Source organism: Lissotriton helveticus, chromosome 9 (genome assembly GCF_964261635.1).
Source record: "Lissotriton helveticus chromosome 9, aLisHel1.1, whole genome shotgun sequence".
Lineage (NCBI taxonomy): Eukaryota > Metazoa > Chordata > Amphibia > Caudata > Salamandridae > Lissotriton > Lissotriton helveticus.
Genome location: NC_136070.1, coordinates 90,485,554 through 90,500,471, shown reverse-complemented (window position 1 = coordinate 90,500,471; position 14,918 = coordinate 90,485,554). Strand labels below are relative to the sequence as shown.

The following is a 14,918-nucleotide window of genomic DNA, read 5'->3' as shown; positions in this document are numbered from 1 at the left end:
GTGAATGTGAGCCTTACACAGAGTGACTGGTGGGAAATAGCATTCAGTAGTTATCTCAGTGCTGATTGGCTGGGTTGTATTAATTAGTATAGAGGGTGTGCCTAGCTGGCATGAAGAGCAGAACACTCAGTGCCATGCATAAGGTGGCTCGCACATGGTGACTGGCGTGAAACAGCATGCAGTTGGAACCTCAGTGCTGCAGATTGGCTGGGTTGCATTACTTAGTATATTGTGAGTACCTAGCTTGCTTGAAGAGCCGAGCTGTAACTGCCATGCATCACAAGGCTTGCACCGAGTGACTGGCTTCAAACAGCATGTTGATTCCATGGGTGAGTAATTCTCATTGAGCGTGGAGCATTGAATGAGGCTATTTAAACAGCATGGGCCTTGCTCCACAGGGCATCAGAGCACTGTGAATCGTGAAAGGTGTACGTGGCAGGCATAGGTGGATACAGATTGCAAGCACTCAATTCTACATTGCCCATGGACTAAATCACCTGCAATAGCTTTATTTTCACCTCTTCAATGAACTGTAAGAGGTGCATGCTTTGTTGAGGCTGATCGGATGCATTAAAAACCTTAAAAGGTCTGACTCAATTGTGAACAGAGTAGCATGCCTGCATCGATCTGCATCCAGAAACACAGTCAAAGGTTTACAATAAGTGTTTAGGAACGAGAGGAAACGCATACAGTAGGAATCGTCAGATGAACTGGATGCAATTGCTCATGATGAGTGCCCTGAAGAAGAATGTGTGCTCGCATTTGTGCTTTGAGAGGCTTACCCACAATGGCTTGCAGAGAGTGAATTTCATTTTGGGGCGAACATAAACATTATAACTAAATCACCGCTCACGCCTACACTTTAGACTCGCCCTGTCGATTTTATGCTGTCACATGGTTTTGCTTACCTATGATGGTATGCTGTCACATGGTTTTGCTTATAGGTTCACTTTCTACCACAGTTAGAACTTACTCTCTCTTGTCGATTCTATTTGTGCCTTGTCCTGGTTTTGCATTTGTTTTTGCTCTTGATGACCGTTGAACCTGTACTCTTTTGAAGCGCTCAAATGCCATGGGTCATGTCTGCACTATATAAAAACACACATAAATAAGTTGACAGGACTGTATTCAGGGGAGGACTTTGTTGGCATATACTGGGTGACCTGCCTGTGCTGGTTTGTATCAAGGGGCAGTATTCAATAACTTGCATATGTACAGAGTGCATTTACTCGCTTGTGTTAAATGACATACCCTAAAACGTCTGCATTAAATGGCTTGTACACATACTTGCCCTGACTGCTGCATCTTGGTCAAGTAGTGACGTGTAGAGTGACAATGCTACAGCAACCTTTAAAACAGTTTGAGACATTCAACATTTAACCATAATTTAACATTAAAAGAAAAATGAAAGTAGGGTATTTGTAAATGTCCATCCCAAGCTTTCCCAAACAATTCTCACACTTGAAGATTTTTTTTAAATAATGATCAAGGAATTTTTTTAATTCATTTTGTTTCAATATTACAGAAAATGTTATGGTACAGAGTTGTTCAATATTTTCTTTCCTTTAATAATCTCCACATGAATGCTGGTACACTAGTATCTGTACAAGATCAGTCTTTGATTTTTTTTTTCTGTACATTTTTAAATGTATTGGTTAAAAAGGCTGTCAGCACTTAAGGAAGCAAGTTTTTTTGTGTTTGTTCAAATAAAAGGTATCAGGTTACTGCCCATGAGTACTGAGCCGGGTGGCTGCCAGGAAGCCATTCGTGAACTTGGCAGCTAGGTGGCGCCCTGCCTGCCAAGCCCGCGGGCAGCCACTCGGCTTTTGGCACTGTGCACATAAACACAAGGTACAGGATAAAGAACAAGCAAGCTCTTCTGTGAAGCGGTTATGAAGCATACTAAGAAGGCGAACAGCAGTGTCATCTAGGCTAGTATAAAGGAAGCAGACAGCCTTATTAAGAGCATAAGTATCCGTATTTCAAAGATGAGAAAAACACAAGTGTTGCAGGCACCTACTGCTGTCTACTAAAAGCTACTGCTCTAAGAACTAGCATTGAACACACAAAGCAATTGCAATGAAGGAAAAAGTTGCCTTGAATTGATATAATCAGAATAGAATATTTATAAGAGTTTTTTTTAAAAGGTATTATTTTTTAATTCATTTTTTTTAAATTAGTTCAAGATGTAGACTATACTGTTGAACGTTATCCAAATCATAAAAACTAGCTGTGCCGTTGCATATTACAGGATACAGTCAATGATATGTGGACATGCATCAAAAGCTCTGCTCCAGCCGGGACCATCATAGCCGGCCGATGACCATGACGTCCACCACCTCGCCCTTATGAAGCTCCACGTACTGCTCGGTCTTTGGAGGTAGCATCAACAGTCCATTGGCACTGCGCATACTCATCAGACGACTGCTCACCTGATTTCCTGCGGAATCACAAAGAAAGAACTGTTAAATTATAGAAATGATCAAAAATCCCTGATGGGTCTAGAGAGGATGCACATGTTTAAAAAGGTTTTGTCATTTTTCTTTTTGATCAAATCTTGTATGGAAAATGTTCCCTCTACTTTACATGTGGTTCTCCTTAATAATTTAGTTTGGTTGTAGACCACAGATTCTCTCTATTATACCAAAGCTTTGGCTGATATTCAGCAATACATATTTTCCAACCGATGCAAAACCATGTCTGAAACCAAAGAGGAAATCAGAACTCAAATATTTCAAAATGTTAAAACCCACATATATTCTTGGAAGAGTGTCTTAATGGCTGAATATTTAGGAGACTCCTCGTATGAGCAACACATCCATTCTAGTGGCCGAACTCTCTAGTAAACCCCTCCTCTGCAGAATAAAGTGAGGAACTGAGTTGTGAAGTATGGACTCCAAATTGTGCCACGCTCTCTACAACACAAACAAAAACTTTACTGAAACAAAACTTCTCGGATGGCAATTGGATATTTGTTGAGGGCCATTTTAATACTTTTACAAAGTACAGGCTGCACAGTAGAGGTGAACCATTCTTTAATTCCATCTTGGTGTTTGGAGGGCAGCAGTAACACACAAACTCTGTCTTTCTATATGTTACTTCAGCATGGCTTTTCCAGGCATGATCGGGTATTCTCGGTGTAAATTGGATTAGCTAGCGAAAAGAAAGCAAAAACGTTTTCTTTATCTAATCCAGCGTCGCCAAAAATAGGGATTCTAAAATATCTATCTGAAGACCATTGAGTTTTGAGAGCTACTATGACACCATTCAATAAATGGCTGAACAAAGTCTCATTTCGTCTTAGTAATTCATGTTGACACAAACTTGCTACAATTACCCAAGTAAAATGCATATTCCATTTTTCAGCACTCAAAGAGTAGGCACAACCAAGTTTTCAAACCTTGAAATTAGAGATTTAGCATGGTACCTCTGTAGAATAGTGAGCTATGTTACTGATGGAGTTCATTATTAAGTTCTACACAGTATTTGTGATTTTTCTGTGGCGACTCAGTGGATCTCTGCGCTATTTGGTTGTTGCCATACTTTTTTACCTTAATTTCGTTATTCCACAGCCAGTTAAATCTTGAATTCCTGATAGGTGCCATCGTTCTTGCGACTGAAGTATTCACTGCAATTTTCACTATTTCTTATGTTCTAGCCAAATGTTTTCCTATATCCTAATATGAATATTACTTCATTTTTTGATGTGTGCTAAATTGTCTCATAAGGGGGTCACGACTGACGAAAGAAGATCTCTCTGCTTAGATACAATATAAATCCAGTGGAAGACAGAATTTTGAAACCCATTCCTTGATTACAACTAGCAGACTCTTCGCCCATATACTTTCATCATACATGTTTTCGTTGTATTTACATAATTTATTCTAGTATTCAGGTGTTTTTTTTTTACTTTATTGGCTTCTACAACCCATTCCCACAAGAGGATAGGTTTTCAAGCGAACGTGGTGGCCTTATTTTTATAGGCTCTCTTTACAGAGCCCTCATTTTCATTTTAGGCAAATGCAATGCAATAAAGTGACCTTAAACGACGGACATAGGAAAATACACTGTTCAACAGACCAGCTTGTGCAGAACTGTCAGCTATGGTGCAAGCCTTGGCATGAGAAGACAACACTAAAACCGACAAACAGTATGGCGAAAGAGCGATCTCCAAACTACATTTTGCTGGGAGTGGGACCTACTTACACTAAGTTTATGTAAACAAGTGGCATCGATACACAACTGTGCCCTAATGCCGCAGAGATTCTAGTGCTCTTTCACTTATCTATTCCTCTAACTGGAAGAAACATGCAAATAATTGGCAACCACATGCACTACGCAAACTTATTTTTTGAATATAAAAAATATAAACATGTAGGGTGGCCCAGCAACTCAGGCACATCAGTCTTGCCACTCAAGTGCATTCCTTCTCCGACGGCAGTGCACGTGATTAGGGAAAAATGCCATCACCCATAGTGCAAGACAGTCAATGGATGACGCGGATTGATCCATTGCCCCAAGCTGTAAGCTGCAGTGAGGTGAAGCAAATTGTGAATGCTACTTAATCAGAGCAAAGAAAAAAAAGAGGGACTGGCCAAAAGCCCCTCTATTTATGCATACATCTAGGCATTTTATTACTTGTTTTTTTGGAAAACATTAGGCTGTCGATAAAGTTGAAGAGGTCTCTAGGCTAAACCTAAAAATAAACGAGGACTTATGAAAGGAACCATTAATGTTTCCTCTTCAGAGTTTCAAAGAATATAGTTTGGAGCACAACCAACTACAATAGTTTGGCAGCGACGACAATTTAATATATTTGGCTATATTCTCCAAATATAACCATAATAGTTAAATATTTAAAAAACAAAAATGGCACTAAATTTGTTCCGAGATTATTGGTGCCTTCAAATGTAGTTTTTATCTGTTCGCAGCCTTAATTACTGTTATTTTGTCATAAACAAAAATTAATCCCACCCATCTGTGAATCCACCCGCCGGTGCACAAAATTATTTGGCTCGTCTTTTAATTAAGTAAACAAAGGTTACTGGTGATTTTACTGTAAGTAAGATTATAGCCACACAACCTTCCTCTGTTCATGCTCATTCCCCATCTACGCTAAGGGCTTGGGTGGATGTTACATGCTCAATGCATGGGTAAACCATACTTAATTCTAGGTAAGTTTGAAGAAATGGGTAAGACTCAGAAAGGAATGTGCTTTGAAACCAGAGATCACCACAAGGCTGGGGTTACTAGTCCTGGTCCTGGATGGGTCTAAGAAGCAGATCTGATGTGTCTAGGATGTGGCATGGCGTGGATCAACTCCTCAGGCACCAAGCACCCAGGTTCAGTGATATGAGTGGCAGTGACCTGCATCTCCTTCTGGGTGGGGGGCCCGGAGCAGGCTGAATTCCAACATGTCGAAGTTACACTTGTTGAAACAGGAAGGAGCCACCGGTATCATCCTGCCCGTGTTGCTTCATCAAGGCTTGCGGACGAACTTCAGAGAAGAGTGTTGAAAGGAGCCATTTTGTCTGGAACCACTATGGTCATCCAAGGTGCAGTGCTATCTCCTGGATAGACCAATAGTGAAAATGTTATGGCTTCTGGCGACACGCTAAGTTAAACAAACTTCTTTACTGAATATTGATACCAGGAAATTGCGCTACACAAGGAGAAGCAAAACCCATGCACATCCTGCACCAATTAGATATTAACTGCGCTGAGGTCGCCAACCAATAGGCACATGATCCTGAACAATGAAATAATACTGTAAGATCACAAATCTCCTTTTCAATAATTGCCATAACCGTACAGTGACCATCATTAACAGGTCTGCCAAGATAAAAGCCACCTTCACAATATCCTTTGTATACCATTCCATAATAATTACGACAAGCCCCCTCCGTATCTTCTTAGTGGGGGCTCATGACCCTCCTCTTGACACATGGTCCTTTAAGGTGTGCAGACTTAATTTTACGGATATGAATGATTGGTAAGGTGGCAAAATGGAGAGGAACAGAAGGTGAATGTTTGGTCCATACTGACAGCCACTGACATCAATGTGTTCTGGTGGCGTTGATGAATGATGACCAGTAGAAAGGATCAAGGGGGGGATTAGGCACAGGCTTGCTTGGTTTTCCCAATTTCAGGCTATTTTTTTTTAAACGTAGCTAGGAGTACTTCCTTCGGTGTTAATAAGGCACCATTATAGAGGCCTGTAGAGGCTAGGGAACCCAAACCTTATCAAACTGTTCACATGATGAGCATGCCGGAACCGGATTTAAGCTCAGATAGCACTGGAGGCATTGGTCCAGTGAAAGGATAATCTGGCACCCTCGGGCATCCTCTGTGGGCTCCCTCCTAGCACAAGTGCAAGTGCCTGATACAACAGAAAAACTTCTTGTGTGGGATCGATTGATTCTACCTCGGTGTGATCCCGGGAAAAACAGTTTGATCCAAGAGTAGAAAACTGCTGAGAGGAAGATCAGAAAATGTGGTTCTTAATGGCTTGCGCTGAAACTGTTCCAAGGAAGGAAAGAGGGCATTTGCCGTATCGCCCTCCAGCTCTCAAGGCATCACCTGTGAATGCTAGCTTGGCACGAGAGACATTCCGCTAATATTTAGACCTGTGCCATGAATGGTAGTCCGGCGAACAAGAACGCTGATGTGGGTGCGTATTTGAGTACCCAATAAACCTGGGGAAATGGGAAATAAAAAAAGATAGAAGGCTTTTTTGAGCAGCAAACAAAACTGATGTCCTCTCCAGGATCAAGGGGGATGGGGCATTTAGGAATGAATGGCTGTTTTGTCCCTTTCTAAAAACGTCAGACCTTTGGTAAGCAATGGTGCTCGAGGGTCTCGGTCTTGCAGCCAGACATCTAAGCATGAAGAGGTGGCTCTTGATTCATGAAAACTCAGTGTACTAAAGGACATTTTTGCTGGTTAGTACAGAACCATAGGACACTGCAGTATCCAAAGTAACCTGGAAGTGAAAAGAGGCTAACGCTATACCAGTGATAACATGAGCCAACAATTCAGCTATGGGTAGCCTTAAAAACCCTTTCCTAACAGATGCACTGCCATGTGAATGGATCACTGCATCCCTGGATGCAACTATCCCCCTCAAATGGAGGGCCAAAAGGCCCACTAAAAAAGGATTCCCATAGTACACCCCGAATATTCGTGAACTCAAGCAAAATTGTAAAAAGCTAGAGTGGGCATGGAGGAACTATTGCCCGGAGAAAAAAACTAAAATATCGAGAGGCAATAAAAATATATCAAACAGAAATAAAAAAAGCGCAGGCACTATATATTTAGGAAAAGGTCAAGTCAGCAGCCAACGCCCCTAGCGAAATAGCCAGAATAGTGAAAACACTATCAACGTGCCCTCAGCCAGAAGGTTCTACTGAAGGAGCCCCTCAGAGATGTAAGGAACTTGCAGAATTTTTTAATAATAAAATTCTCAACATATGTAACGTGTTCCAATCGCCTCAGCAGAATGATACACCAAACCCCAAACTAGCTAGTGGGCCGGAGAAATTATGTCTTTTGGAGGAAATCCCGAGCATGGACTTAAATACCCTTGACAACATTTTTGGGAAAATCAAATCAGGATCGCCTTGCGACCCAGCGCCCGCACACATGCTGAGGAAAGTCAAGGAAACCATCCTTCCAGTGCTCTTGGAAATGCTCAATCTTTCCCTTACCACCTCGACAATACCGGTAAGGTGGAAACACGCGATGGTGAAGGCACTTATAATAAAAAAAACTAACTTGAACCCGGATAACTGGGGGAACTATCGGGCGGTACCACTACTCCCACTAGTCAGCAAAATACTAGAGAAACACGTGAACACGTCACTGTCCAACTATCTGGAATCACATGACATTCTGCACAGCTCACAGACAGACTTCCGACCTAACCATGGGACTGAAAACGCACTCCTAACAGCAATGGAGGAATTCAGGAAAGTGGTCGATCTTGGAGGGACAGTGGCAGTTATCCTGCTGGACCTAACAGCCGCTTTTGATATGGTAAACCATAGCATTTTATTAGACAGACTTAAAGAGATAGGAGTAGTAGGAAGGGCCTTCTCATGGCTTAAATCCTTCCTGACAGATAGAACGTTCCAAGTGTTCGAAGGCAGGCACACCTAAAGAGAGATTCCACTTACTTGCGGGGTCCCGCAGGGATCATCGTTAAGCCCCACCTTTTTTAATGTGTACCTAAGACCACTGGCCGAGATAGTACTGCCTTTTGGAGCTAGAATAGTCACTTACACGGACGACACCCAACTGGTGGTAGCCCTTAATCACCCAAAAAAGAGCTCTATTGACCTAGAATCCTGCCTGGAGCAGGTAGCCACCTGGATGGACCAATCATTCCTCAAGCTCAATGGGGACAAAACTGAGCTAATGATTCTCGTAAATAAAGCCGAGGCACATTCAAATATAAGTTGGCCAAACTGCCTTGGCCCCCCCGCCCCCACAGTCCAAAGCGAAGATCAAAAGCTTAGGAATCTGGCTCGACAAATCTCTCAAACTTGAACACCAAGCAGTACAAGTAGCAGCCACCTGCTTCGGCATTTTAAGGCAACTAAGGAAGATATTGCCACTACTCCCTGATACCGCATGCAGAACCATGGTACAATCACTGATTCTTCCCCGGCTCGATTATTGCAACTCACTTTACCTAGGATCTCCTAAAACCATGATTAGGAAGCCTCAAGTAGTGCAGACCTCCGCTGTCAGACTACTACACAAAATCCCGGGAAAACAACCAGCGAAACCAGCAATAATAGCACTGCACTGGCTGCCCATAGCAGAACGCGTTAAGTTTAAATCCCTATGCATTGCGCACAATACGCTCTGGGGCACAGGCCGAAAAATAAATCATGCCCTCTTAACTTTTCGCCGACCCATGCGTAATCTAAGATCTGCCAACCTATTTCAATCCAGTGTATCTTAAACAAGGAGAGTGCGAGCAGGTGGACGGTTGTTTTCTTACAATGCCTCCATCCTATGGAACTCCCTCCCGTCCAAGCTCAGATCCACTCCAGACCACCTAACATTCAGGAAACAACTAAAAACATGGTTATTCCAGAACCTGCAGTAAAGACTCCTGGTCTATGTCCGTTGCTTCGATAGCGCTGGGATGCCTATGGGTAGCCATGCGCTCAACAAGAATTGATTCATAATAATAATAATAATAATAATAATAATAATAATAATAATAATCAGACCGTATTCTAAAGCATCTTTTTGAGCCTCTGTTACCAAGCAGAGATCCTGCAAAAGCCACAATCATGCCATATGACTTTATGAAAAGGCCTGCACAGAACAAATGGAACTGTCTCCGTTTTGGCCTCACCTTCATGACAGAATCTCAGAAGCCTCTGACCTTCCGGACTACAGAGTATCTAGCTGAAGGACAGGATGAAAAGATGTAATGACGGGGGAATATGAAGACCGTGAGCTTTCAAACGTTGCCCGACAACCTAGGTCAAGAGATGGTAACAGCTGAACATGTTGACTCCAACCAAGGTGCCAACAGTCTTGTTAGATGCAGCTATAAAATGGTAAAGGACTCAAGCAGTCATGCTGAGTTTCTTGAACCAAAAGCTTGTCACTGTCTTACGTCAACTGCACAAGAAGTCTCCGCCACGCTGCAGCTGAAGCCAGGGGCATCTTACGGGTTTGAGCTGTTGCAGCAGCTATCTTACATCTGCCCAGAGCCCCGCCAGTTGGTAAGAAGACACATTTGAAATTGAATGGGAGATTGTGCACATTTTTATTCATGTATTGGCTAACGTAGTCAGGAAAAAATAAAGGCCATGGTAGTGAGATAACAATGACTGCATGATTTGCATTTACTACCCATACTAATCAGCGGGAAAGAAACAGTTTGCAACCAGCACTTTACAGGCTGGGACTTGCAGGTCTGCTTTCACTGTTACAAATATGAACCTGGAGATCAAAGTACTAGCAAAGTTATTTTGGTTAAAAGGCATAACTCACTAAAACCGACAAGAACACTGGGCCAGTGGAAGCTAGTTTATGTGTAATAGACGGCTAAATATAGCTGAACCATATAAACCACAATAGAGAGTGTTTTAGGCAGAAACGCAAACAACTCTTCATTGCATAGACTTGGTATTTTATTCTAGTCCCTCACCACACTTGGAGAAGTATGATTTTTTTTTTTTAACATGAGACTGTTAACACTCTACACCCAACCAGGCACAAACGTAAACCCCTGTCTCTACTGAAGCCGCGTAATTGTAGAACATCTGAATTAAACATAAGAGATAAGACTGGATTGAATCATGAATGTCTTCTACTTCAACCCTTTCTTCACAGATCCCTACAACGTATTTCATGCCTTTTCTTATTCTAGACTGTAGTAAATGAACCAAACTGAGAAGAGATTGAACACGGTAGGCTCCAAGAGTCATTAGAACATTTGACACAAGGCCCATCACCCTTGCCCTTATACAGGAGTCCACAATATTAGTCTCTTATAATGCTACTTTTTACACTCTCTCAGCACATCTGTACTTAAAGCACTATTAATGCACGAATAGCTAATCATTCAGCAGCTTAGATACTGGCATACAGAAAGCAAGAACATCTGAAACAAGTATACATAAATGCATCCTATACCAAATATCTACTAAGCATGCGGCAAATATAAAGATAGCGACAACAGATGGTAAAATACAGTGTTTGAAACAAAGTTTACTGAAAATACTATATGTTGATAACCCAACAGTAAGTGCCACTTATTTTGCCTCCATAGGAAGAATAGGTGGCCGGATAAGGGGGGAGGGGGCTAATCTTCGTCTTTGTAGAACGGATTATTCAAAAACTATTTTGAAGATAATGAAAAAAATATATATGGTTTATGGAATGGCATGTAACTGTTGTTATCAAATAACTACTTATGTTAATGCTAGCTATTATGGAAGCATTTTAATTGTTTTTTCATACAGGAAGTGTTTTTAATTAATATAAATGTTGTAGAAATAATTTTCTTTCAGAAAATGTAGGTCGAGGTTCACCGGTCTGAATTATCATGCTCCATACACTGCCAAAATGATCCACGAAAAGCAGTTGATGACTTGTAGAAATTTTTGCTAGGATTATCAGTCACCTTTGTCAACAGAATAAAATACATGCTGTCGCATGCAGAGTTGAGCTAAGGTCAACAAATGCAAACCTAACTACACAAAAATAATTCACTCATGCTCAGATCATCCGTCATTCTTGTGGTGCCGTGTTGACACCGGTAGGGATGTTAAAAACAGAAAAATCAATTATACTCAGGACTATAGAGGTAAATTAGAATGTGGGAATCATATGCTAATTCATAATCAGTCGCTGACATTTTGTTAACAGTTTGCAATCAATCTACCCTTCAAAAATTAAATAAAAATTAAGTACCACTACATTGAATGATGTTTTCTAGCAATACATTATAATACTGTATAAAATCGTGAATGCTGAAATAAATTACCTTGCAGAAAGTTAGTGAGAAATCATAAAAGCATTGTGGGTCACACAGTTATGAGAGATGATACAACTGGGGGAAAAAAAGGTTACCTTATCTCAAATACCCTACTTCTGTGAAAGCTTACCGTTGGTATGCACATGCAAAGGACTTACTAAAACAGTATGAAATGCCCTCAATTGTACAAAGAACGATCATTATTTTCCTTGCATTCAAATGAGTTACACCTCAAGATCTTAATGCACCAACCTGTACTCTGTGCCCAAGGCAGTGGTTCTTGGTGATGCCAAGTCAGTATGCAGCGGTGATATTCAGGCCGAGGATCCAACTTCACATCGCATGATAACTGGAGAGGAGATCCAAGGGAGACAACATTTCAAATTAGATTCTTCCTCTCAGCTGAAATATATTCCCTCTCATCCTGCAAGCAGGCCACACACACCAGAAAGATAGGCACAAAAACATTATTTTGTTATGTTATTGGTATTTTTGTAGCGCACTTGCTATCCACATGTTGGTAAATTTGCAACAATAAAAAAGGAATCACCACTATGTTCAACGAGATGGAGCATGTGAGATCACATTAATAAGGAGACACATGGATCTCTGCATTTTCAGATTATCTTCATATTAGGTTTTAGGCCAAAGCCCCATTCAAATTAGCTATCACTCCACTTTCATCGCTGTCAAACCTTTGACAACATACTGCCTCTTACCCCCACCCCACCACCAATGCTTGTGAATTCCTAATGTGGATGAAGTTCGCAGCCGGAAAAAGTTTACTTCATCTTTTGACATAAAACACTCCAAATTTCTTGAAAAGTGGTGATGAATATTTCTCAAAACATTCATTTTCCATTTGCTGTGAGAACTTTCTAAATGCCTGGATACTCATCACTGTTTTTGTTGCCATTTATAGTGCTGTTAGAAGGTAAGCGCCTCTTTCTGCATTCACACCTGCACTTCAGATCCTATGTACTTAACAACAAATATCCACTACTGCGCACAGCCTGCCAAAATGATACTTCTGTGCACATTGTTTCATGCTTTTCAGCCATAAGAACATGTTTGTTTTAGAACCGATTTACACAAAAAGAACTTTACAACTCAAAGGCAACAATTTTCATGAAGTAGATAAAATGAATCGCTTACCTTGACAGTTTTTTTTAGCATTGAAGTTCAAATGCACCAAAATTATTTTTATCTCAACATTAAAAATATGCTGCGATGCAGAGGAAAAACCCTCCAAAATGACTGCTGAAAACATACTTGGGTTCAGTTGGGTGTTATTACACCGTATTGGGAGCGAAAAGTAATTGAAAATATTTGTGCATGCACACACACAAAGTTCTCACTTTGTAGGTGGTTGCCACATCATAATTGTTCACCTCCCGCCCCACCCTAGACTGCAACCAAATATCAGTAGAACAGCTTTCATGTTAGAAGATGTTTTCAAATCCTTGCTGATAAGCAGGATTTGGAAACTGGGACCCTAAAATCGACTTTCTGCAGCTGCGAATGTTACATTATGACTGCAAAGGGTTTTGTGAATGAGGCATCTTGATATTTTTCTCCGTAGATTCAATCTATGAGGCATGAGGAGCTTTTTCAGCTGTAATAAGATAATTAACACTATAGTCTTGAAAAGACAACCTGGTTGCCTGAGCCACAGATAAACATGCACTAATCATTAGTTTTGCTATTTAATTCATCCGCACATACACAAAATGGCAGAATGTGCCTAGCTGACACTGTATTAAACTCGGACACAACAAAACAAGACTGTGGGAAAATAATCTAAGAGCAATTTTTGAAGTGATAAATATATGTTACCCTAGCTTTGATGATAGTTGGCCGTGGATCCAGGATTCCCTGCATCTTTCTTAGTGCTGGTACAACAAAGAGGTTGCAGGTGACAACTGCTGAGACAGGGTTACCTGTAAGAAAACAGTAACAAGTAAAGCATGTGCCAAACACTCTTTCCATTAGGCGCCTACGGCTACATATAATAAGAGCAGAAAAAACAGATGTTGAAGTATTCATAAATGTTATCACATGCTAAATAAATTTAAGTTGGAAAGTCCAAAGACAGCTCAAAGGGAATCTATTTCGGAAAAGAACAAAGCAGAAATTAGCACTGACAATGATGCAAATTTTCACGCATGAGGAAAGAGGATTTGACAATAATGCTCAAGAGAAAATTCGGAAGGAAAACCCATATTTGAAACAGAACTATTCCGAAAATCTCTAGCTGATTTGGACTGATTCAATAACAATCTGCAGAGTCTATCTTTTGCAAATGAATCAAAAGCAAGCATATGGATTTAAACGTTTATACATATACAAGAGTAGTGTGCTGTTCCGCCATGCCATAGTATTCAGAATTGAAAAGGTGGAGTCAGTAATTTGGGATGCAATTGCTCTCACACACCTAGATGGCATGCTTCATTATCGTGCTATCTCCTCACTGGGTGGGCACTGCAATACCCATCGGGCCCCCAAAGGTGGTCTCTTTAGCGGAGATCTTTTTGTTCAATCCTGTCCTGGTGTGTGCCACAGTACAGGTGAATGTCCTTCAATGTGAATTGAAGGGGAGAAACCGGTAGATAGGGTGATGGTGTAGTTAAAATTGGCTTTGGGTAGTCAATAAATAAAAGTCATTTGTACTGTAGCAGGGATTCCGTTCTCCTACAGAACCGTGCATAGAGATTTGGCACCTCAGTGAATTAGGGTGGCCCAAAACTCACCTCAGTACCCAAAATCCCCTTACCGAGCTAGCTACAGTGTCTCATTGGTCATAACAAACTCCCAATGTTTTAGACATACCAGAACATGAACTTACAATACCTCAGGTCACGTGGAACACATGAGCACTCTTTCGTTATACAATCATTTCAAACCAGAACGTGGAGTAAATGAGGACACGTGCACATTTGAAATATTTATTTACTAATGCCGTTTTCTCAAACGCAGTATCTTAGATAATACAAGGAAACATATTATCAGAAGCAAAGTTATCAGCATAGTTACTAGTCCATAGAAAGCAAAAGGTGACAGCATGCTAAAATGCTGTAATGGATAAGGGTTAACAACACCTAATTCTCACCCTCCCTAACTAGCATATTATATTAATATCTAAGAAGGTCTCTTTGGGTTTTAGCAGGGCGGCCCCATACCTCAAGATCCTAGTTTGAAGGGATCACATCATCTTCCACCAGCTCTCTGCATGCAAACCGCATCAAGTGTGTGTCGTGTGCTCTAAGCAAAGTAATATAAAACGCGCCTAAAGCCAGAATTTGGCAGAAGCTGCACTTATGTTATGTCACTGAAGGTGCGAAGATCAGACCTCACAACAATACTGTGTCGAGTTATCCTTGAAGCTTCAGCACTCACTGTACAGACATAGTTT

General features: G+C 41.0%; 1 protein-coding gene across 11 annotated transcripts in view; it reads right to left on the bottom strand.

The window, feature by feature from the left end:
* Window positions 1-1,468: 1,468 nt before the first annotated feature.
* The window catches only part of GPHN (gephyrin), a 1,934,090-nt gene continuing 1,920,640 nt past the window's right edge, over window positions 1,469-14,918 (bottom strand). For all 11 annotated transcript variants that reach the window (XM_078659537.1, XM_078659532.1, XM_078659529.1 and 8 more), the window contains 3 exons: window positions 13,343-13,446; window positions 11,759-11,855; window positions 1,469-2,440 (listed from right to left, as the gene is read on the bottom strand). In XM_078659537.1, the coding sequence (XP_078515663.1) occupies window positions 2,307-2,440; window positions 11,759-11,855; window positions 13,343-13,446 (335 nt within the window). In that variant the 3' untranslated portion in view covers window positions 1,469-2,306. The remainder of the gene's footprint in view (window positions 2,441-11,758; window positions 11,856-13,342; window positions 13,447-14,918) is intronic.